General features: G+C 40.7%; 1 protein-coding gene across 1 annotated transcript in view; it reads left to right on the plus strand.

Annotated features, from left to right (window-relative positions):
• DCC (DCC netrin 1 receptor) overlaps positions 1 to 25,722 on the plus strand; it is an 844,139-nt gene that overhangs the window by 728,407 nt on the left and 90,010 nt on the right. The window contains exon 20 of the mRNA XM_078677748.1: positions 8,505 to 8,699. Within this exon, the coding sequence (XP_078533874.1) occupies positions 8,505 to 8,699 (195 nt within the window). The remainder of the gene's footprint in view (positions 1 to 8,504; positions 8,700 to 25,722) is intronic.

Here is a 25,722-nt window from a genome sequence, read left to right on the forward strand (position 1 = left end):
ACGTTTGGATTCCTGAGAACAGGTACTGGAAATTTAGTTAGGTATTCCCCTCCAACAAGAGTATACCTAGCTCCTGAATCTGTCATCATTCTCACCTCAACACCATCAATACTGATTTAGATAAAGAGGTTATCCTCATTAGTTTTACCAATTTGTTGATTTTATAAAATTACATTCTGGCCTTCACTGTCATCCTCCATTCCCTCTATCGCATTCACTGAGGTCTTCTTTTATTCACACTTCTTATTCTTCCTCTACACAACCTCACAAATTGTGTGTTATTTCTGCACCTCCTCCATACTTGTCCTATAGCTACATGACCTCTGTACACACACTTATAGCACATTATTTTTTTCTTGTCCCCCATTCTCTTGATACCACTGTCCTTTTTCATTGGTTTGTGCATCTCTTTCTTAAGTGCCTCTACCTTTTCCTCCAATTATATCTCTTTTTACCCTTCATTTGTCAATTCAGCTCTCTTCATTGAGTCAATCTAATTTAAAGAGGCAATTCTTCTGGTTCTATCAGTTTTTCTTGTACTTTCTTGTTGTTTACTTCTAATATTAGTTGAACCCTTATCATCCCATCTAGGAAAGCATTGTAGTTACATGTTACTGCAAGCAATCTCAAACTGGCAAAATTATTCTCTACTGACTCGCCACACAGCTGACTTCTTTAAAAAAAAACTCAAACCTCTCTACCACTTTGTTCTTATTCTTCTGAAAATTTGCATTTAATTCCCCTACTGTAATTTCACACTTATTTTCTCCTTCACTCCCATCCTCTTCCTCTTCTTCTTCCATAGACAAGGCTGGCAATTTATCTACTCTCTGCTCCAAAACAGTGTTTTAACATGTCTACCTTCCTAGCAGCTGCCTTCGTTCCAATCTTTTCTTGGTATAGTGGACATTCTTGGGCTTTATGAGAAGTACGTAGGAGTTACTAAACCCTCCATCATTGAAAGGCATGAATATCAGCAAGTCAAATTGCACTACAGTGTGTGTGTCACTGAAATTGTACTCTAAACTTCAACATGTAATAAATTACCAGTGTACATGTCACTGAAGCAAATTTTGATATGCAGATGTTCACTCTAGTGCGAATGCTACTGGGACAGTGCTCCAAACTGTAGTTCACATTGGGTCTCCAGTGTGGATGTCACTGTCCAAGCCACTGCCCAAACCACCGTCATTGCATTGGCTGAACAGCAACACAATACTAACACAGAATTTGTTGCCATTGAATATATGGCTGCCCAAACAATGTTTCTTAGGCAAAGACAAGATTGATTGGGACACTTGTCCTAATTGCCTATTGCATTACACATGAATCCCAACACTAATTGTAAGGGCCTCTTCCCTCTTTATTGACACTTCTTGTGCCACAACGTGTTGAAAATCAGCTCTATAGCGGTTGAACTTTCTTTAGTATTTCACTGACAAATTGATGCTAATCAAGTCTAAAGTTGCACTTCCCCATAATCAATACAAGTGGCACTTCCTTGTGTGTGGTATTACCAGAGAACAACAGACACCTAACATTTCTGTCCAAACAACACAGGCTGACTACTCCTCCCTTTTGACTCAAGTCTAAAGCTGCACTTCCCCTTACGATTTTTTCCTTTGTTGCAAAATAGCGTTATGCCGAGGGTGACATTACTATCCAACAAGGGCCGACTTCTCCCTCGTGAACCTGAGATGCCTCATCCATTCCCATAACATTAATCATCGTGTGTGATGAATCTTGATGGAAACACAGCTTTCCCCCAAAATTAGTATAGAAAATCTTACTGACAAGCGTTTTCATGCGGTAACATACAAGAAGCTGCCCACATTGGCAACCAGCCTTGTCGGTACTCCGCACATGATCCGCCACATACTCAACATCCAACACGTCTCAAGGAAGTGTCTTTCAGCCTCTATGCATCGCTTCTCCTGGTCAAAAGGCCGTCCTGTTTCGCCATTGAAAATAATAGATACCGGAAACAAAATGAGGATAAGAGGTACATTTATTCCTTCTGATCGGGAGCGAGACCAACAGTTAAATGCCAATGCTGTCAGTATTCTAGAGGCTACTCACAGACATGTTCCAGAACACTACACAAACATTCTACCTTTTCAGAACAGAACACAACACCTTGCTGCAAGCCAACACCCGCTGCACATGGTGAAAGGACAAATGCAGCATGGAGCTAGCAGCCTTCGAGAGTGTTGTTTGCCTCTCGTGGGTTGGCCAGGACCTGATGCCTACTTTCTACTGTGTACGACCTAAGTCCGTGTGCTGTGTGGGCTAGGCTGCATGTGGGTGGTTTGCTGCATTGCCTGGCCGAAGGGGGTTGCCTTTCGAATGGTAATGAAATAATGCTTTAGGTTAGAAAAAACGTAAAAATTCATTGTAAAAAAGCAAAGGTTAAAATATCGATATAGTTACGTGTGACAAAAAAAATCTGTTTAGGTTTAAAAAAGAAACCAAAGTTGGAAAGTAACGTTATAGTTAGGTGAATATGTCAGTGACAAAATTAATGTTATCAACTCAAAAAAACATAGAAAATCACCAGTTATAGTTATAACTTGCACCCCCGGCATGCACTGCTAATGAACTCACATCACTCATTACATGTTCTATGACATCATTGATTTAGGAACAATGAGTCTTACCACCTATCTATTGCATACTCTGATTTAACTCCATTCTATGGAAGATTTAGTATTGTGCCACAAAAACAAATGTGATAAACATAGGGGGTTCTAGGATAAAATGCAAAATTAATCAGGTACTATAACTATTTCAAAATGGGCAAAGCTGTCTTATTGGCTCTCAAAATGAAAGCTATAAAAAAAAGTCATTTCATTTAGAATAATGATGTCGTCAGCACTACTCAAAGGGAAAATCATTCTAAGACAGAACTAAAATTGCATGAGATACTATGAAGGGCAATTTTACAAAACAATGAATTAATCATAGCACAGTTCTCACACTTGCTGACAGAACATATTTCAATAATGTACCTGGGCACCACTTTTAGATAGCTAGAGCCACATTATCCATTTGTGGATACAGAATGTTGTCACTTTGCATTGTCTGTAGCTCGATGTAAGTGGCTGTATGAGTGCTGTGTAAACTAACGGTTACAAATCATGGGGCAGATTTACAAGCCCCCTGTGCCACCAATACGTCACTTTTTGTGACGTATTGGTGGCGTATTTTACTGCTCCATATTTACACCCTGCGTGGCTTTTCCTATCCTTGTAAATATGGCCCGTTTACACGCAGCACTTTGTGTGAAAGGGACGTTCCATGGGTGTTGCTGTGGGTGTTCCCACGCAACACCCATGGAACCAGACACATTTCCAGATTCACAAGGAATTGTGAATTTTGAAATGTGTGTGAATGTAATGCCCACCCAGGGGAGGCGTAGGGAGGCGCAACAAGGCTAAATGTTTTCATTTCTCCTCATTTTTCCTCTTTTAATGTGTGCTGCATTCTACAGCAAGCATTGAAAGAGGAAAATGCCCTGCACGAAAACAATCTCCCCTTGACGCAGGCATCCTTGCACCATGGTGCAAGGGTCCCTGCGCGGCACATGGCAGCTGTTTGTGCACCAGCGCAGGGGAGAGCACAGGAGAACGACATATCACTGTAAATATGTTGCATTCCTGTGCTCTGAAAGTGACTCAGTGCAGCGCATCCAAATAGCTTCCGGAATGGACTGAGTCACTTTATCTTAAATCGACCCCATGACTTTATTTAACTGCACAGCTGAGGTTAGCTGGTGGCTCACTGGTTAGAGGCGGCAGACCCGGAAGCAGAGGATGGCCCGGGACCAGGGTTCAATTCCCGATGCAGCAGGGTCGTGGACCAGGGTCAGTGGACTCGATAATTCTCGCCTCGGTGCCTACTCTAACCAGGGATCACACTCGGCAGCTCTGGACATTAGCTTGCCTCATCTCCACAACGGCCCCCCACATACGCCAGGGATGCCTGGTTTCACCTTGGAGATACCCAGTAGGGACCATCTCACAGGGAATGCCAAGACGGGTTCCCCAGCGGTTTACAGCGCTGAGATACCCCATGTGGGGTGATACATGCGCTTTACAAGACATCATTACATTACATTACATTACATTAGCTGTATGAAAATGCATCCTAACCACTTCTTTGCATGTTCCAATCTGTAGACACACAAATATGGTTTTCTAAATAAGTGATATTGCGGTTTGTACTTGGTTGCATAGGATGAGTATTTTTCCATCTAAACCCCCACGCCTGTAGGTGTTAATATTTTAGTTATAAACATATTAAATAGCCAACATAGGCCAATGTGACTAGGATCAGCTGCAACAATATCAAAACACACGTGAAGTCCGGACACAGGATGTATGACGTTACAACGCAGGCTATTACAACGCCTGCCTTTACAACGCGGTTTTTACATCGCAATCCATTACAACGCATAGCGCTTTGGGGTGCTGGATAGTGAAAAGTTTAATTTACTATTCCAACACCAGTCCCCGTGGACACTAGGGAAGGTGTTGGATAGTAAATTAAACTTATTCCCTATCCTAGAGCGCCCCCCAGCGCAATGCGTTGTAATGGTTTGCGTTGTAATGACCGCGTTGTAATGGTAGTGCGTTGTAATAGTTTTGTTGTAAAGGTTGTTCACCCCGGACACACAATTTGGGGACGCATTAGTAAAAGGCTCATTCATAGCATACTATGGAATAGATCAAGAATTCAATAATCTATTCCGGTATCCATCGAGGTAACTCAGCAGACTAGCAAGCTTCACATTGAGAGCAATGTGCAATCTGAATTTACAGATATGGAATCTGTACTATGGTTATCACTGAGCTGAGCAATAATAAAACCTGTAATCATCAGCTTTAGAATGCACAGATTTTGCACTGTATGATGATTATTTATAACAAGTTAATCTGAACACATGGTATCTGTAATAAGCACCCCAGAGTCTTCAGTTAAAGCCTCTTTTGTCACCAGTGGTCATTTTCCCATCCAGAACAGCCACTTCTACTCGGACCCATACGTTTTAGCTATTTATTTGTCTACACTTATTGATATAAAAAACAGTGTATAACATGCTCTTTATTATTGCTTCTGCTAATATGTAGTACATATTCATTCAGAAGCACTGCAGATATTTCACAACTTACTAAAGTGACTAATTATACAACTGTTATCTCAAGAGTTATATCATTACAAAATAATCACCCATTCTCTTTACTATCTTTGTTTCAGAGCCATCATCTTTTCATACTTCTATTGCCACTAAATATATATTATATTTGTTCTAGACAACTTGCATGAACTGCAATTCACATGTTCGTTCTTTGTTTTCTCCTCTCCTTCTTACGTGTAGTCCTTCTCCTTCATCCCCTTCTCCTCTCTTTCCCTCTTATTCTTTGTGTTTTGCTGTGATATTTAACAACTTTAATGAGGCTGTTGGCACAGTAACTGTGTCCATTTACATTTAACACATTTGCGGTTCATATGAATGCAATTAATTTCTTCCATTTTAATAGCTCTTATTTCAACACTGAAAATGTTCATTCATAGACCTAGTAGGGTCTCTACAACTAAAACATTAGTGATCCTAGGAAACAGAGTTGGCAGGAATGGTCTCTTTCAAACCTTCCAAGTTACATCCAAGTTCTTCTAAGAGTATGTGTTCACACAAATCACACAGAGCTGCGAGGCCTTCGGGTGGTTATGCGCTATATAAATGGAATTTTCAATTCAATTCAATTCAGAGCAATAAAGGCATATGGAGGAATCTGGTAGGACAGGTATGTACAGAAAACAGAAACCAGAGAACTGTGCGAGAATCCAAAAGCAAATTTCAAATCCCACTTCTTCTATTTCAGACAAGGTTACAAAAAGCCTAATAATTGTGATGATTTCTACAACATCCATTAACTTAAGCACCAAAAACACTATTAAGTGTGACTCACATCCTCATACGCTGCCTGTGGCAAAGACTCTCAACAGCCACATGTAAAATATTGGGGAGAGGGCCTTGAAATAAAACCCCATGGGAAATAATGTTACAGTAAATTATTTAAAATAGATAGAAATACATGTAATTTATTGTACAAAAATCTAAAACATTTTTTATTTTAATTTTATCATGTTGTAATAATGTTTTTAATAAAAAACATAATGTGACATTATTTTTAGAATAACATTATATGACCTATAAATAATTTGATACTCACTTTTAATAGTTAATATTCATCAAAATAAATGTTGTTTTACCTCAACTGCGATTTTTTGATGTAACCTTTAAACAATAATTATAATTACATTTAATATTTCCAAAAGAACTAGATTTGAATTTGAATTTAAGATTAAATGTATTAATAATACACCTTACTTTGGTCTACATTTACCATAAACATAAACTTTACATTAAATTTAAAATAAAGCATATTACTAAATGTTTTCAATTTTATTAAACATTCTTACTTTTCTATATACATTAGCACAGAGAGATATCTTCCACTGAGGCAGAGATCCCCCGATCGAAAAGTATCTGAAAACGTGGAAAAGTTATGAAGCTTGAAAAAAATATTTTAAAATATTTAATGTTAAAGATTATTGTAAAATAATGTTATATATAAATTTTAAATGCAGCACAAAATACAAGAAAATCATGTAGAACTATTATTTTAAATTTGAAGTAAACATTTAATTATTTTAAATAAAATACATTAATTTAAGCATACTTTTCCGAAGTTTAAGTTAAAAAATAAAACTCCCACCTAAATTAATATATTTATATAGATAGATTTAAAAAGTCAAAAATGTTAATTCAATTAACATTACTATCTATGAGGTTTTATTTTAAGTACCTGCCTCCATTATTGTCTAAGGAAGTATGTTGCCATGTCAGTGATTGGCCATATGTAGTGCTGGACTTTTTGGCTGCAGTAAATTTACACTGGTAAAGTTGAGGGGATGGAGTCATGTGCATCTACACACTTCACTTTACTACTTCACATTCAGTAACAGTGAATAGCCAAAAATAGTGAAGTTACTCAAAGGTGTAAGAGTAAACGTATACATTTATATTTACTCACTTGCAGGTTTGCCTTTGTTAAAATGCCACTCTGTTGGTCAAGGTGTTTCAAACCCAAGAAAAGTACAGTCACCTTATTACCAACGCTACACATATTTTATAATGTCCTCTAATATGAAATTACATTAGAAAACAGGATGACAATGGGTCTTTATTGGAGGAGTTGACTCTATTCATGTAATATGTTAGAGAAGATAGAAAGATAAACCGTATTCTCCCCTTCACAAATACAAACTTGGCACTTGCTAGTTTTGTGCTTCTCTTTCAAGCTTGTTTTTTTGCATTGATAATTCATGCAAGCAAGACACTTACAATTTCCGTAATGCTCATACAATATCTGTGCTTATCCGAATTATTTGGATGATTAATATAGAGTGCATTAAAGTCCTTTGAGGTGATGATTTTGAGCTAATTGCTGCTTTTCATGGGCAGCATGAAACTGAAAATTACCAGTTTGTATAATAAATTCTAACACTAAGAGTACAAACATAATTGTGTCCTTTATTTTGCATTCATCACCAGAGTCTATGAATGCATAAGCAGTTTTATATTATTATACCTTTAAAAGGAGACCTTCATGATACAGGAGGAAAAATGTCAATTAAATGTGTGTTTAACTAACATGGTTAGTATTTTAAATATATCAAATTGCATAGCGGTGCAATTAGGGTAATATTTCAAATGTTGTCATTTGTTTTAACCTGCCAGTTCTGTGAAACTCTTCTTTAGATTTTTCCATTTCTGTTAAGAATTCGGTCCTTTAAAATATATTTGAAATCCAAAACATTCTTTCAAATGTTTGATGGGTTGAGACTTGTTTTTCTGACCTTGTACAGTGCTCAGCTACCTTTAGGCTCAGTTCAAGTTATATAAATACTGCCTACATAGACTATATATGGGATCAAGTACCCCCTGCTGTATCTTATAAAGATATTGGAAGTCACTCAGGACTTCATTTATAATGTCATGGAACTACGAGATGACTTTAAACTCTGAATGGTGAATCTGAATATTATCAAGAGCCATAGAGACATGATTTGAGAACTGGTGATGTTGGCACCCTGTCATTCTCTATCTGTAGTCCTTACAGTTTAATGTTTTAATGTAATTTACAAGTGGATATATCTTGGCAAATGCATTGTAAGTTAAGCTTGAAAGGGTCAGGGCAATTTACCCCATTTTGTCTCTTTATAGTGGAATTAGTAACCAGGTAACTGTGTAATTCTGGTCTGATAGATATGATTCTGTTTAATACAATAGGCTTGTTTATTTTTACTTGTATACGTCTGGAGTAAATGTGAAGTGATTCTTAATAAAATGTTTACATCTAATTAACTAAGAATGTTTATTATCTATGGTGCATGGTCATTTAATTTTAAATGATCATTTTTTAATTATAATTTTACAGCTTACATCCTCTTTTACACATTGGACAAAAATTCACCAATTGATACCTGGGTCATGGAGTCCATCAGCGGTGACAGACTAACACATCAAATCATGGATCTCAGCTTGGACACTGTCTACTACTTTCGAATGCAAGCACGTAATTCCAAAGGAGTTGGTCCCCTCTCAGACCCCATTCCATTCAGAACTCCCAAAGGTTTGAATAATCTCATATTAATGATTTGTAATTATTTTTTAAACTGTTATTTCATGCTTATTTAATGTTATTGCACTATGGTGAATAGCCTTGGATATACTCCTTGGACATACAGTGGACAATACATTCCTACGCCCACGCAAATTACCACCTCCCGCTGATTCTCTCATCCTGATCCTGCCCCATATCAGCACGAACAATTCGGTAACCTGGTCCTGAAGATGACCATAACCTACTACGGGTTGAAACGCCGTTGACTTCTCAGTGCAAACTTTGGTGCTCCAGTCTGGTTCACAAATTGCTAAAAACCCTTTGGTAACCTGTATAAATATTTATTTGTGAACCAAAAGTACCTTGTAAATTCCTTCACTTTTCTCACTCTGCGCCATTCATCTCTGTGTCACTTCTTACTAATGCAGTCCACCTTGTGTATCATGAGCACACAAGGTTACACCCACATTTTCCCCTAAATATGTTATTCTTAATATATAGTGCTCTTGGCACGTAGCTTTACCTTCGAGTCTCCCTGTTCCTTTCTTCTTGCAACTATATGTGCATGTTTGCTTATTAGCCCAATAAGTACTACCTGTTGAGATATTGTTTCTGTTACACAGAATGCAAAAGTGGGGCATAAGTAGATGAGCATACACGTAGATAAGTTAGCTCCACACTGGCATCTGAATACAGAGAAAAAATACCTCATTTGATGAGTCCAAAACAGTTTTTGATGGTATTTTCATAACTGTGGGTTATTTAAGTATTTAGAAAGACAATAAGGGAGTGCTTTCAAAGCATTTTGGGACCAAAGAAACTGGAAAGAATTATAGAAATAAAAAAAATACTTATATGTTTACCACACCAAACCTGATGAATACCTTTATTCAATAACTTCAAAATCATTTAGTTGCAAGGGTGTGGAAAACTTGACTACATTACCCATGCAAACATGAAATACTAGGGTGCAGCTCTAAGGAAAACTCATTTGTGGCATTTGATAAGCTAGATAAAGCCATAATGCATGGCTTTTCTTGGCATTGCATGGTTTAGTAAATGCAAAGTAACAGAATGCAATGCATAATGCTGCCTTGAGTTACTCTGTGTCAAGTAGAATTTATATGGGTGGAGCATTGGAGTTCCCATGCATCCATCCATGTATTTGAATGCAAACTGAGATTTACAAAGATTTCTCTTGCCCCTGTCAATTTCTACGTTCATTAAACTGCCAATTGCAAAATAATATTTATGCCTCAATATCTGTTGGTGACCCCCAAAATCACAATGAAAGATAGGGGACAATCACCATCCAATTTTTACATAAACAACTAGAGTGGAAGGATGGCAGCTCCCTATCTCCTCATTACTGGTTCTAAGGGCATCCACATGGAGTTTCCCACCCCATAGCTCATATGCATTTGTCCATTCATTCCAAACAGGAGGAATCACTTCCAGTAATATGATTATTTAATCAATCAATCTATCAATCAGTAGATTTGTAGAGAGCTTCTTGTCATCCATGAGGGTAGCCACGTGCTGGCAGAGTCCAGTTGATTAGCAAATAGACAGATCTTCAGGGGTTTACTCCAAAATAAAATGATAATCCCTAAAATTAATGCACCTGAGGGGTGAAAGGATTATTGCCTTGTCAATACTTAATGAAAGAAATGTACAGGTGGTGAATGCATAGGATATCCCTTTTGTGGGGACATGGTTTCTATCACCAGAGCAAAGGAGTCCCAGAGAATATCATTGTGTCTTGTGATCCTTGAGCCTTATGAAATCCTCAGACTTTCCCAAGGTGGAGGAATAGCCCTATGGATTTCCCAGGTCTATCAGATATTTTCAGGTTATGTTTCTGCTAAGAATAATAACGACCTAATCAAGGTTAAACTTGCATCACTTTCTGTTGTTCCTAAACATGCTGCTACAGCATCACCAGTAGTAAAACATGAGTACTGATTCACATCCCATGAATGCCTTTGTAAATCGCCCCAGAAACTCAGTGACAACCGGTGCAGGTAATAGTGGTGGGGCGGTGGAGTGGGGTGGGGGAGGCGACTCTCAACAACAAGGGAAAATAACATTTTTTTAAAAAGAAAACCACTTACCTTGTGCTCGCAACATTACAGAGTTGGTGATGCGGCAAGCGCAAGGTAAGTAGCTTTCTTTTTTAAAAATGTTATTTTCCCTCATCATTGTCTTTCGACTCTGTCGCCACCACCCCACCGCTCTTACCTGCAATGGCCATCACTGCTGAAACTTCAAACTTCCTGTCACTGCTAAACCGTAAAACTCCCTTTTAGTACAGTCTTTTCTGTTTGCACCAACTTTTAATGATATCCCATGAACATTCCGATTTTATGAGTATTGAGAACAATTTGCAAAGGTTTTTAAATGTATATGAATTAATACTGTAGAAGCACTAGCAAAATAATTATACATGCCTTTGTGAATCACCCCTCTGTTTTCATGTCAGAATTCTAAATTTGCAGGAATGCACCATTCTTAATTGCTATTATCCCAAAATGATGTACCTGTCTTGTAATAATGAATCATCAAGTAGCAAATATATGCACTTATCAGGATGTTTTAAACTACTTATGCTAAATACAAAAAGGAAATCCATAAAGTCAAACACTGAACATTTTGATTTAAAGCATCTCATAAACCACCAACCGGAGGCGACGCCTTCCCCACTCAGTTTGTCTTGAGCCAAAAACAGTGATATATTATAGCTTTACAGTGGTCTTTGAAAGATTGGATTACAAATGTAAGTGATAAAAAATGCAAATAGGCTTTAGAGCATTCCAGCTTTGTTATAAATATCTGCTTCAGATATTCTGCCTCACATATGCACTGGCCAAAAACGGAACAAATACTTAGTTAAATGGAAACGTCGCACAACATAGAGCAAAACTTTGAGAAATATTAGTAGCTGTTTTAGTTTGTTATTATTAGGATGAGGTGGTATCACATTTGTTATTCCTGACAAGTGTTATTAATTTTCACCCAGCAGTGGACCACGGCGCTTCATTATAATCTTTCATCAGGTTTGTGATTGAAACACAGGCACACCAGTGCACTGAATTAAACACACAAGAAACTTTGAGGAGAAAAATTAATTTTACATATCGCAACTGATCACTGTTTCCAGTTGCAAGTAAGAGTGGTAGGGTGGAGGGGCGGGGCGGGGGTAGTCGAAAGATGACAGCGAGGGACAATGAAATAAAGAAAAACATTTACCTTGCTTTCGGTGATGAGGCAAGTGCAAGGTAAGTGTTTTTCTTTTTTTCTTTACTTTATTTTCCCTCATTGTTGTCTGTTGACTCCCCCCACCTCACCGCTCTTACTTGCACTGGCTGCCACTTGCTATTTTTCAGTGGCGTAGCTTCAACGACATGTTTGGGGTGTTACACCTCCCCCTGATAAATGTATTTTCAGACAAATAGTTGGATACTAAATGTCTGTCGGATTTCATCAGGAATCTTTACACAACCAGACAAAAACGCATGCATAGTCTCCCTCTCTGTTTTAAAGGTGCTCAAAAATATTGGTTATTTTACAAAATATTGTGTTTTCTCTCTTAAAACTCCTACAAATCCATATACCTCTCCCTTTCCACTGCCCCTTTGGCCCTTCTCATACTCCCTGCTTGTCCCGTAATGTGTTTTAATATTATATGCCAGCCTGAAATCCGTAAAGTCTGAAGCTCACCCCACCCCCCCAATCGTATTGATCAAGTTACTCCCCTGTTGTTTCGATGTATAGTGAACAGCACACAATGACGTAGGGCCAGGCATGGCAGTAGCAGATCCAGCCACTGCTGCACCTGTGGCCCCACCACCCGATTACAACTTGGGCAGACGGACTGCATTAGGATCGCCGGCTCTGCCAGGGAACCACTTTTCACTGGTGTAGGAGCAGAAGTCAGAGGCGGCAATAAGCTTGGGCGGACCCCGAAAGTCCTGCCAAGCATATTATGAGTTTCCTCTCTGCCAGGCTTTTCATGCAGTTCTACCACCATGAAAAGCCTGGTGGAGAGGTAACATAGGGGGCCCTTAAAGCCCCCGGTACCTCAGACATATGTGGATGGACAGAGGGGGGGCCTAACATGTGCCCGTCTGTGTGCATGCACATTGGTTCCTGCACGGCACGGACCTTCGAATCCATGCAGTGCAGGAACCTAGTGAGGCAATCTCATTGTTGTGTCCTTTTAAAAGGCACCAACACCTTTTAAAGGGCACCACAATGGGAACTGCCATGCCACCCGCCAACCAGACTACTGTAAAGTAGTAATCAGGCGGCGGGTGGCAGGGTGGTGGCACAGCGGTGCATACCTCTGCTGTAAGGTCATAATCTGGCCCTTTGAGGGGTGTTGAGAGGCTTAGGGAAACTAGTAGTAGTAGAGATTAGGCGAGGTTATAGAATGCCTTCATGTTCGTTTTCCTACAAAGAAACTCTCTTGCTTATTAAGTAAAATTAAGTGTTGCATATTACTGTTCACAAGCCTGAGGCAATAAGTGCCAATAGTGATTGCAGGCATGTTCAGCTCCCTGTCCAGTCCTAGGAATAGCAGGAGCTCCGAAGCTGGATCACTGGCAGAATATTGGAAACAGAAACATTGTGTGGATCTAATATTGAGTCAAAAATTTAGAGGACCAAAATATCGAGAAGCTAAGTGCTGATAGGTTTGTTTAGATTTCCTATTTATAAACCCACATCTGTGTACCTTGAAGATATGTATATTAACAAGGTACACAGATATGGGTTTATAAATAGGAAATCTATGCATACCTATTTGCACTTAGCTTCTCGAAATTTTGTTCCTCTATATTTTATATATATATATATATATATATATATATATATATATATATATATATATATATATATATATATATATATATATATATCTATACTACTATTATAAAGAGAGAACTGTGTCCTTTGAGCCAGGTAAACTCGAAAAGTACACCACCAATCCAAACACCCAAGACATCTTTGAAAACCTCAGGGCAAGCAGAAGGACATAGGCTATATAAAAATAAAAAATGTACGTTCTTTAAAAAATTTAGGAATAAAAAAAAGTAGTCCCTTGCAAGTAGCGACGGCCGCGATGTGTGTGATGACATCAGGAGCGCGGGGAGGAGTGGCGTTCAGGAGCAACAGGAAGAGCGGCGGACATGAGCGTGGGGAGGAGCTGCGGACAGGCGGGGAGGAGCGGCGAGCGGCGGACAAGCGGTGAGGAGCGGTGAGAAGCTGAGGAGCAGTGGAGTGGTAAACTCAGCAGCACGGGGAGGAGAGGCGGATGAGGTAAGTGAAGCAGCCGCGGGTGCGCACCTAGGGACGGGCAGAGGGACGGGCGGGGGCCATGAGTGCTCGCAAGCCTTTTACTCAAAGTCGGGACGTCGGGGGAAACAGCGGACAAGAGCCGCGGGTGTGCACCAAGGAACGGGCGGAGGGACGGGCGGGGGCCATGAGTGCTCGCAAGCTTTTTACTCAAAGTCGGGACGTCAGGGGAAACAGCGGACAAGACCCGCGGGTGCGTACCGAGGGACGGGCGGAGGGACGGGCCGGCGGGGGCCATCAGTGCTCGCAAGCCCTTTCCTCAAAGTCGGGACGTCGGGGGAAACTGCGGACAAGAGCGTGGGCAGAAGCGGCCAGGACCAACAAAACCGGAGCAAGGGAACACTGTAAGTACGCTCTGCTGCTCCCGGTCGCTCTGCTGCGCCTCTCCTGCTGCAATGCTGCCCCCAGCCCCCTTCTGCCCCGGGCAACGCTGGGGCGGGCTGCTAGTATATATATATATATATATATATATATACATATATATATATATATATATATATATATATATATATATATATATATATATATATCAACCAATACTTCTCCTTAAGAAAAGATAGTCCGGGCCACTTGCAGTTACAAACGTAGTTTATTTCAAATAAGCTTCGCTTGATGTTAGGGATTCGCTATCCTAGCCGAGGCCCGCCATTGCAAGAGGCAGGGGCCCTAAGCGAATGCTGAGTGTTGGATATATATATATATATATATATATATATATATATATTCACTGAAAAAACCATAGGTTTCAGAGACGTTATAGTTAGATATTAGCAATTAAAAAACCTTAGAAATTCACTGAAAAAAACATAGGTTTCAGAGGTTAGCTGGACATTTCACTTGTACAAAACCATAGAAATTCCTCCATTATAGTTAGTTCTCCTAACTCTAACTAGCGTCCCTGCAATGCACTACTGATGATGTCACATATTTCATCATTCATGACGTGGTCAGTGACATCACTGATGTCATCACTGATGACATCATCCAGTTAATGTTGTTTTGTTTGATATTTAAATATGTATTATATATATAGCAATCTGCATTGAAGAATGAGTGGATATATAAGTGTCTGGATGGAGGATTTAGTAGCTGTGTGATTGAGTGAATAATTAAAAGTGTCTCACTATATACATGGGTTAGTGACTAAACTGTGTGAATGTCTGTATCACTCTGTTGTTGTGTAACCTGCTGCATCAGTTGGTCACTAGCTACATGAGTGTCTATATTAGTTATTGATTAGTTGGCTGAGTATTTTGTATGGGAGACTGAGTGTGTGTGGGTGGGGGGTGTGTGACTCTGCACAAAGATGTGTCAGTGGTTGATTGACTAGGTGTATGAGTTTAAGGGTGCATGTGGAAACAGTTGATTGGGCGAGTGAGTGTGTTTATGGGGTGTTGATGAGCGAATATATGTCTCAGTGGTACATCTCCAACGAAGTAGAAAAATAAAAGGCTAGTGTATGTGACAGTTGTTGTATATAAATAACTATACGTAAGAGTCAGTGATTGTGTGAGTGACTGTATGGATGAGTGTATGCTTGTAGTAGGGATTTTATAAGAGACAAAGTATGAGTTACTATCTGTATGAATAAATGAGGAGGTGTTTGTATAAGTGTGTAGGTGAGTAAATGAAAGTGTGATTGATTGTTTGCATGACTGAGTAGGATGACTGCGTAACCGACTAGGATGAGTGCTGGTGTGTCAATGTCGATATAGGTGTATGAGTGCATTTGATAGTGTTCTATTGATCAGTGACAGCATGTATGTGTGATTCTATGGGTGAGTGAGTAGATGTGTGTGTAGACCTAGGAATCAGTGAGTGGGTATGTAGAAACTGGTATTGGTGTGTCAATGGTTTCAAAAATGGTACTCTGTATTTTACAGTGAGTGATCAAAGGTTATACTAGTGTCTGTTGAGGTGTAACAGATTAACACGTGGATGATGTCATCAGTGATGTAATTTGAGATGTGATGAGTGATGTAATCCGTGATGTCACTGACCATGTCATGAATGATGTAATATGTGACATCATCAGCAGTGCAGTGCAGGCGCATGAGATATAGTTAGCAGAACTAACTATAACGGAGGAATTTCTATGGTTTTGTACGAGTGAAATGTCCAGCTAACTATAACACCACTGAAACCTATGGTTTTTTCAGTGAATTTCAAAGGTTTTTTAAATGCTAATTTCTAACTATAACGTGTCAAAAACCTATGTTTTTTTCAGTGAATTTCAAAGGTTTTTAAAATGCAAATTTTTAAGTGTAATAGTAGTAATATAAAATTTTTTGTACTGATTTTCTAGTTTTTTAACTTTATTTATAAATATTTTATTAATTAAATAACATTATATATTTTTTCTGAAAATTTGCAAACAAGGTGCCTGACTCCCGCGAAATTTTTTAATGTTCTAAAATGATATGTATGTGTCTTTAATATACATATTAGGGCAAAAGATTATCTAAGATATTCATAAGAATAATATATTTGTACTTATAATAAACTTATATTATTTTAAAATATATTGTAGCAAATTTGCGTTGGGTGCGTGCTTCGTGAGTGCAGGGTGTGCGGATCCCATGTGACCTCACAAAAAAGATTTTATTGGTTCATAACATTTCCCACTGTAACTATTGAAGGACCTCACTCATTTTATTCATCCTATTTAGAGCAATTCAAGAGAGACATCTCTTCTAAATCAAGAGCTAGTTTTGCAGTTTTTGGGGGTATTTTTCTAATATTGTATTGAAAGAATGGCCAGTCCACAACCTCCTCATCATTTTTCGGATGAAGACTTTTTGGAAGAAGATCCACCCAAGAAGAGGCCTGAGTCAGTGGTCTGGAAGTTTTTTACCTTTCCTGTTGGGCAAAAAAAAGATAAATGCTACAAAAGTCACATGCTTGATATGTCAGAGGGTCCTGTTGCGAGGCAGTGAAAAGAAATACTCCTGCGGAATGGCAAGTATGTACAAACATCTACGGACCATCCACCCACGCAATATGGCACGCGAGGAGATGAGACGTGCAGCACAAAATCCACCACCAGCCATTGCATGCACCTCCGGAGCGTCCACATCAACACCTCCAATGGACATTCGTCCAGAATTTCAATTTCTCGAGCAGCACTGCACTAAGTGCAAAGCCATCATCTGTTACGGTGAACAATCCGTGAAAGCTGTTTGCGCAGCACAGCGCAATCATAAATGTTAATTTCTTTTAATTTTTTGGGGGGGAATTTTGTTAAATTCCAAAAGCTACCTGTTTATTCTTTCCTTTTACTGTTTTCTTTTTTGAAAAACACCAATAAAACTACAAAATTGTTAAAAAAATACAAAAAAATACAAAATAACAAAAGAAGAAATAAAAAAGTTCTTATCAGAACTACCTTCTCTGGTTAAAAAAAGAATTATAATTGCATGATAATGTCAGAATGTTTGGTTGAACATATGTGTACAGCATGATTGACTGAAAGAATGCATTAGTAGTGTATGGTTGAATTTATAGGTGAAGATTTATGAGGAAGTACTGCAGCGTGACACTGCAAGCTCTTAAGCTGCACTGCGTTGTGGCACTTCCGAAGCACAGGTATGTGACTTATGTACATGAATATGTTGCAGCTCTGTGCTTCCTTCTGCACTGCTGCAGAAAGTGCAGCCATGCGGTGACACAGGCATCCTTGCACCATGGTGCAAGGATGTCTGTGTCGTGGGGAGATTGTTTTTGTGTAGGAAGGGACACTTTTCTACACAAAAATGATCAATAAAGGCATTTTCCTCTTTCAATGTATGCTGTGGAATGCAGCATGCATTGAAAGAGACAACAATGAGGAGAAATGAAAACAACTGTCCTCGTTGTGCCTTGCCACACCAACTTTAGGATGACGCAGCATTCACACACATCTCCAGATTTACGAGTTCTCATAAATCTGGAGATGTGTCTTGTTCTATGAGTGTTGCGTGGGAACACCCACAACAACACTTTTGGAACGCCCCTTCAACGCAAATCGCTGTGTATGAAGCGGTTGTATTTACAAGGAGAAGAAAAGCCACGCACGGTGGCTTTTCCTCTCCTTGTAAATATGAAGGAGTGCGTGCCACCATCACTACGTTACAAAAAGTGACATACTGGTGGTGCAGGGTGCTTTTAAATCTTCCCCAAAAGTACTTCACTATTGGCAGACTAATGCAATAACAAAATAAGGCTGGATTGGTGATTGAAGAATTACGTAAGAGTGACAGGAGGTGTCGTACGCTGCATGGGTACTACTTCAGTATTTAATGGAGTGGACCAATAGTATATATCTGCTTAGAGATTTGTAGGAATTATACACATTATATTGTATGTATACTTGTATTGCTGCCTAAGTCATTTTATAAGAATAACACTAGTAACTGGAAAGATGACAGTGTTGCAAACAGAGTGAACACTTAATTTATAAGTATTTACGTATTGGTTGGGTGATAGTATAAGTAGATACTGGTAGATAAGTGATTAAAGAAGTGCATGGGACAGACTGGACAATTCCTACACTGTATATGTACTAACTGGGTATTTATAAGAGTGTATCAATAATGTGTAGCTGCTTAGAGGTCTGCATGGATAGTGCACCCAACATTGTAGCTGTAGTTGTGTTAGTGGCTATGCCATTCCATAAGTACATGATTAGTAACTACAATAATTACAGTATTACAAACAGAGTGTATAGTGAATTTATAAATGCTTAGGTATAGGTGGAGTAATAGGATAAGTAAATAGTGCTGGATGGGTGATTGGAGAAATGAATGGGACAGATCGGAGGATTCCTACACTGCATAGGTACTAACTGGGTATTTAGAAGAGCTTATCAATAGTGTGTAGCTAGTTAGAGGTGTGCATGCATAGTATACAAAATATTGTACCTGCACTTGTGTTAGTGACTGAGTCATTACTTAAGTATACAACTGATAACTGGAGTAATTTCAGTGTTGCAAAGAAAGTGCGTGCTGAATTTATAAGTGCTTAGGTATTGGTGGAGTGATAGGATACGTAGATATAGCTGGATGGGTGAATGGAAAAGTGCATGGGACAGACAGAAGAATTCCTAGACTGCATAGGTACTGGGTATTTTGAAGAGCGTATCTATAGCAAATAGCTGGTTAGAGGTCTGCATGATTGTAGGACCTTATAATTGTGCACTGTGGTAGCAATGACCTAGGCACTTTGACTGGGGTAGGTCTGGAAATGCTAATGAAGGACACTTTTGCAGATTTTGTCCATAGATTGAGAATGCTAGGAAACATGTCAATAAAGCTGTTTCTGCTTATCTCAGAGATTATAGTATGGGGTCCATATACAACCACAATCTGCGTTTTATTATGGATGGCATCTACAGAAGAGATGGTGTACATTTCACAGATGAGGGTAACAGAGTCTTTCTCAATAACTTTAGACTCTGCATAGCTACTTACTTGCAGGTACCAAAATCTCCCAATAAACACAAGGGCTCTTTTTAGAGCCACCCAAGATCTAAACATATAACCTAGATTTATGGTTAAAAAATATTACATTTTTTTTGCTTGGAGTCGCGCACCAGGCACGTTTTGGAGTCGTGCACCCAGCGCATTCCCACCAGGGGATCACGCTGGGAGTCGCGCACCCAGCGCGTTCACACCAGGGGGCCACACTGGGAGTCGTGCACCTAGCGCGTTCACACCAGGGGGTCGCACTGTAGTTGCAACTCCAAATTTTTTCGTAAAAAAAATAACTGACTCATACCACTAATTTCTATTCGCCCCGGGGACCCCATCCCCCAGGGCCTATACACAACAATGTCCCAATGCCCCAACGGTCCCGTTGGCTCCCCCGTTCTGCGAGAGCCGGCATTGCTTTTCCACATGAGGAGCTGCTAACATGCAGCTCCCCGTGTGGAAAAGCAATTCTGCTTTGGATTTTGGAAGAGAGAGCAGGCTTCCCTGCTTTCTCTTCCAAAATCCAAAGCAGAGTTTGCTACAGTAGGGCGGTAATGTTTTTTCCTCAGTACCAAGGAGTCATGCACATTTGGTGCGGCTCACCAGTTCTTCAGCCGTTCATTTGCAACGCTTCGGTCCTAAACCCCCTGCATTGATTCTCTCCCTTAACCCCTGGTCCTGGCCATGATGATCTCCCCGGAGCAGCAAAACCCAATCAGCAATGAGCGTGTGCAGCACACACCAGCCTTTGCCGGCACTTCCCGAGGTAAGCGCAAATAATGAAACAGCGTGAATGTGTTTACAAAGCTGCCTGCTGGTTGTTTATTACTTTATTTGTGAAAGTGAGGAAGATGTTCACGAGCTGCTTCAACTTAACTCAGAAAGGGGTGTTGCAGGCTGGGGAGTTTTTTGGGGGTTTTCTGCACAATTTAGCTCCCACATGCCTATTGGTACTTTAAGTACATCTAAAGTCTCTGTAGGTCTTCCTTTCCGCATTTTCAGCCTACTTAAAGCTCATCCCTAACTTTTACGCCTCACCACTTTGAAATGTCACCATGTGAGCATGTGTTAATCGATGCAAACCTAGGCTTTAGAGGAAGCTCTATATGGACAGAAAGGTGATTAGCCAACTGAAAAATCAGCAAAAGAAAAGAAGTCCTTTATGATAAAAGCTAGAATGCCTAATGCACCTCAGTCAGATACTTAGAAATATGAAGTCAGTGCAGGGGGGACAAGTGGAGAGTTGTGGGGCCTTCTGCTCTGTTTATGCATGAGTCTAGCTGCAGAGTTCTGTATGAGTTGTGACCTATGAGTAAAAAAGCTTAACAATTGCTGTCAATGAATTGGCCATGTGCATTTTGGACGATTTTTGTGATTTGTATGAATGCAAATCGCATGGAATTCGAAATCCTACATTTAATTTTTTTCTATAATCTTTTCTGTCTATTTTATTTCTCAGAGCTTTATATTGCACAAAACATGACCCGAAGATATCAGAGCGTTTTACATGAGCACCTGTTGCCTTACATTTAGACGCATTAATTTTGTTAGGCACGAGGAGGTTAAGTTATTTGCCCAGAATCACAGGATGTTGAGCGTCCCTGCCGAGACTCGAACTAGGTTCCCCAGCTTCGAGGTCAATCCTCTCCACATCCTATTGGTTACATGCCTCCCATTTTGACTTGCCTTTGTTCCAGATTGTCATTGGAAGTGTATTACACATTCTGTACATGCTCATCTGACATCGCTTGTTAGAAAACCTTTGTCAAGGTTGTCCCCAAACATAAAGTAGAATGCTAAATAATTGATACATTTTTCATCAAATATATTCCACTTCAATCACATCTTCTTTATCTACCATCTTTTTTTCCATCGTTTTATGCCCATTGGTGTGTGCATCCCTTTTTAAGCCTGGCGGAGAGGCTGCTGTTTCGATGTATAGTTAACAGTGAGAGAGCGCAATTTGGGGAAAATTGTAGAAGTGCACCATATTTACAAGCACGTTGTATTAGTCTAGTAAAAATTATGTAGGAGTGTCGAATTTATAGAGTGCAAATACATAAGAGTGTTTAACTAGAATAAGAATACATCTATCAGTGTGAAAACCTAATGTAGAATTGTGTAGAAATGTTAGAATGATGTTGGAATCCTATGTTATGTGGCTGTTGGAGGGGAAAATGTAATTCTGCTAAACGAAGAAATGTGTAGGCCACATGGCAGTTCACAGAGAATACAGGAAGCTGATGCATTTCCACATAATATGGATTTTTATGTTATTATAGTTCAAAGTATTATTGACTATAGAACTGAAGTATATGTTTTATATAAGTTTATATATTCATTGCGTGTAATAAGTTAGAATACTGTTTAGACTAAGAAGTTAAGATTTGCAGAGTGCATAGGCCCGTTTCATGTAATTCTAATAGGCCTGAATAGACAAAAGTTGTTTCTTTGATCTGCATGTGCTCGTTAGAGAAAGGTCGTGTTAGGCACAAACTGTGGAGCCTGCTCTATGGTTTACGACTTAGAAGATACGGTGGAGGTCGGAATTTGGGGCCCACAGTACAAGTGTCTGTTTGCAGGTGCGAGGGGGTTTTTATCAAGAGAGTGATGAATAGACTTTTGTCTCGGGAACCAGGCACAGGCCTGGAGGAGTCTTCAGGAATTTCCTGGGGGGCACAGGCCTGCCGGAGAGGCGCCTGGGAAGCAAGGTCAACGCTAACGATGGGCCCAGAGGAGTACCAGCATGGAAATTGCCGCCAGAACCAACACCACGTGAGGGGCGTCTCTAAGGGCGTTTCTATTGGAAATGTGATTTTGTATTAGGGACAGTACCCCTGGGTGAAGTTAGAGCAGATGGTCTGAGGAGCCTAAGAGAGCGGATGGGTAGGCAGATAGGTTTAACTGCGAGAGATCGATTTACAACGAAGACTAAGAGAAGTGAGTGATCTTCTTTGGAAGTCACCACGGCTGACACCTTTTTAGGTTAAGAACTTGTTAAGTAGGGATGTCACTTAGTCTAGTGTAGGGACAGTCTAACCTGAATTTTTCCTTTCTGTAAATGACTTCCAAGCTACAGCTTGTGTCTATTCTTGCAACTCTAGTGATTCTGGAATTGGTTTTGGTGATATTCTTTTGCCGATTAGGAACATTTAGAAAATTCCTGTTTGTATTGATACCTGTATATCTTTTGAACCTTATTTTGAGATGTTTGTATCTCCAGTTAACTTTGGCTTTGAAATAAACTTGTAAAACTTATTCTTAGTAAGTGGTTCTTTAGAGTGGTGTAAGTCCTTAACTGTTTGACCTAGTAGTGGATTGCCTTTTACTCAATGACAGGTACCAACGGTTCAGTCGACCTGAGTTGGAATCTAGATCTATAACTATAGACCAGAAATCCCGCGTTAACAGTTGGTAGCAGAGTGAGGATGGTTACCTTCTTGAGGAAGGTGATCTAGACTAGGTTAAGTTTACCCCAAGGTCCCTAGAGATCGAGAGGTGACCTGCCAAAGAAGGTGCTGACGGTGCGAGAGAAAAGCAGCAGAATCGAACGAGAGTGAGTATAACAAGGGTCATGCCTTGATAGATTGTGGTGTTTTGTGTTGTATCTGTATTGTAATGTCTTGCGGAGTTGAAGGTCTGTAGTGTGATTGAGAGAGGGTTGTGAGCGCGCGCAACCTGGTAGACTGGTAAACTGGCAATCTGGTAAACGGGTGAACCGGTGAACTGGTGAAAATCTTAAGTTCGGGGTAGAGCTTAAGTGGTTCGGGTGTATCGAACATCCAGAGTAGTTGTCGACCAGAGTAAGGGGGCCATGAGGTACCATTGATCGCCCGCAGGACCGAGATAGGGGGAATGCAAGAGTGAGTGTGTGGGTAACGGACGCAGGTCGAAAGTTACCGTGTGCAAGTAACCTATCAGAGAAGGCGATTGTCTAGACGTACAAGGAAAGACATCTCGTCAGTTAAGGTGACAATTACAGTTAGACTGTGGATGTACAGTCAAGGAAAGTGATCGCTTGGTCGGAAGTAATCATTTTTCAGAGTATGAATGGGACGCATGCATGACCGCGGAGACGAGCTGAGAAAGGAGGGGAACTGCTGCGAAGGGGGAGAGTGACGTCAGCTAGAGCCGCGCTGTGATAGGGTGGTTGGTGAAACGTCAGCTAGAGCCGCGCTGTGATAGGGCGGTTGGTGAGACGTCAGCTAGAGCCACGCTGGGATAGGGCGGTTGGTGTGACGTCAGTGAGAAGCCGCGCTGTGATAGGCCAGTTAGCGAGAACCGCGCTGAGATTGGTGGATTGTCATCAGGAAGTAAACGAACGCGGAGAAAGTAGAAAAATTGTAGGTTTTTGAACATGAAGTGTTTTAAATGTTTGAGAGGGATTTTTAAGAGAAAAAGAAGAGGATCTTATTACGGGGAAGAGGCACCGCCAGAGGGTACACCAGCTTACTATATGGCAACGAATGTTGGGTTGCATACTATACTGTGGCTTGATACTTGGAGTAAGATTACAGAAGGGAATGAGGAACTGACTTTTCCGAAATACGGAACGTTTAGGCTAGAGGTGTTACACCAGCTGAAAGCAGTCATGTCCTCACTGAGACCTTTGCCTAGACCAACACAGTTTGAGGCCCTTAATGCATGGATCAGGGCGGCGCACGACAGGAATCAGAACAGACGCCAAGAAAGGGTACGGCGATCAGTAAGGGCAGTGCAAGATGCTAAATGGGATGCGGAAGCCAAGAAGTGGAGAGTACAGGCGATTGAAGTGGATAAGTTGTACACAGTGAGAGAGGTTTCAGGAGGAAAGAAACCCATAGAAGAGGATGATGAGAGCGAGTCGGAGGACGGCCTAATAAATAGGTTGTTGATAGATAGACCGCCTCCGGACAATAGGGAGACGGAAGGTACGGAGCTCCCAAGGGAAGACAGAGTAGACTTAGAAGGGTATAGGCCACTCCCGATAGCGGATTGGGTACCTACCAAAGATGAAGGGTCACCTCAACATGGTACTGTACAGAAGGTAGTCGGAAGGGTTACAGTGCAGAAGATGCCAGCAACCGAGAGGGTTGAGTCTTATGAATTGCCAGATGCTCTTCAAGTACCCGTTACCATAGGTCCTATACAGTCGATTTATCACCCCGAGAGAGGGAAAGAGGAAGAACAGGTACAGCTAGACAGAGAACGAGTAGAGATGGAAAGAAGGAATAACACGACAAATGCCTGGAGGCAATTGCCAGGACCGATAACGTGGAGCACCCCATTGGAGTCAGCAGTGGGTCCCGTAACAGAGCATGGGGGTCCGAGAGGACCGATGGACCTGAGGGGACCACGGCCGAAATCCTTCAAAGAGCTGAGGGCTGACTTGAGGGAATGGGACAGGTCAACAGAAGCTCCGAACAACAGGCCAGGAGCAGAAGCTGAATGGGGAAGTCGAGGAAAAGGGACATTATCTCACTGCGGGGCTAGCGAAAGCAGTCAGGAGTGGGATGGTAAAAGTCAGGAGAGTAGAGGAGTTACACGTCATATTGACGGAGGGAATGGGCAGGAGCAAAGATGCAGAAGTACGGAGTGTGGAGAGACATCTCGTTTCATTCAAAGTGGGGGAAACCAAAGAACCCAAGAATACAGAGATAGGTTTAGGTGCACACACCACGCACCTAATGATAACGTACAGCACTGGCATCGTGGGAATACAGGGAACAGCGAGGGATCTTGCCATGTGTTCAGTGATCAGAGACCACCGGCAAATGGTGAAGAAATGGGGAATAACGGAATGCCTTACCATGCACCTAGAGAAACCAGGCAGGATGGGAATTGTGGGACTATGGGAAATAGGAAAGTGTTTCACTATCCACCCAGAGAGAATGGAACTGCATGGGACCTGGAGAGATGGGAGCATGGGAGGACTCCCCATAACTCGCCTGAGCCCAGACGTAGGACTCAGAGCTGTGATGGGAGAGATGTAAATGGACTCTCTAGAGATGGCATACTGAAAGCTGTGGTGAAAGCTAAAAGACTCGATGTGACCAGCTTAAGATCTGATCTGGACGATATAATAGATGGCACATTATCTTTAGAAAGGATTGACTTGTACGAACAAGATGAGTTGCTGTTTATAGCAAAGGACATCACTCGAAAGGCAAGAGCAACTCATGAGAAACTGTCTGAACTGGCAGACAGGTATACGGTAGATTTGTCCAGAACAAAGACATTGTAGGGTAACC

The sequence above is a fragment of the Lissotriton helveticus genome, chromosome 2_1 (genome assembly GCF_964261635.1).
Source record: "Lissotriton helveticus chromosome 2_1, aLisHel1.1, whole genome shotgun sequence".
Taxonomy (NCBI): domain Eukaryota; kingdom Metazoa; phylum Chordata; class Amphibia; order Caudata; family Salamandridae; genus Lissotriton; species Lissotriton helveticus.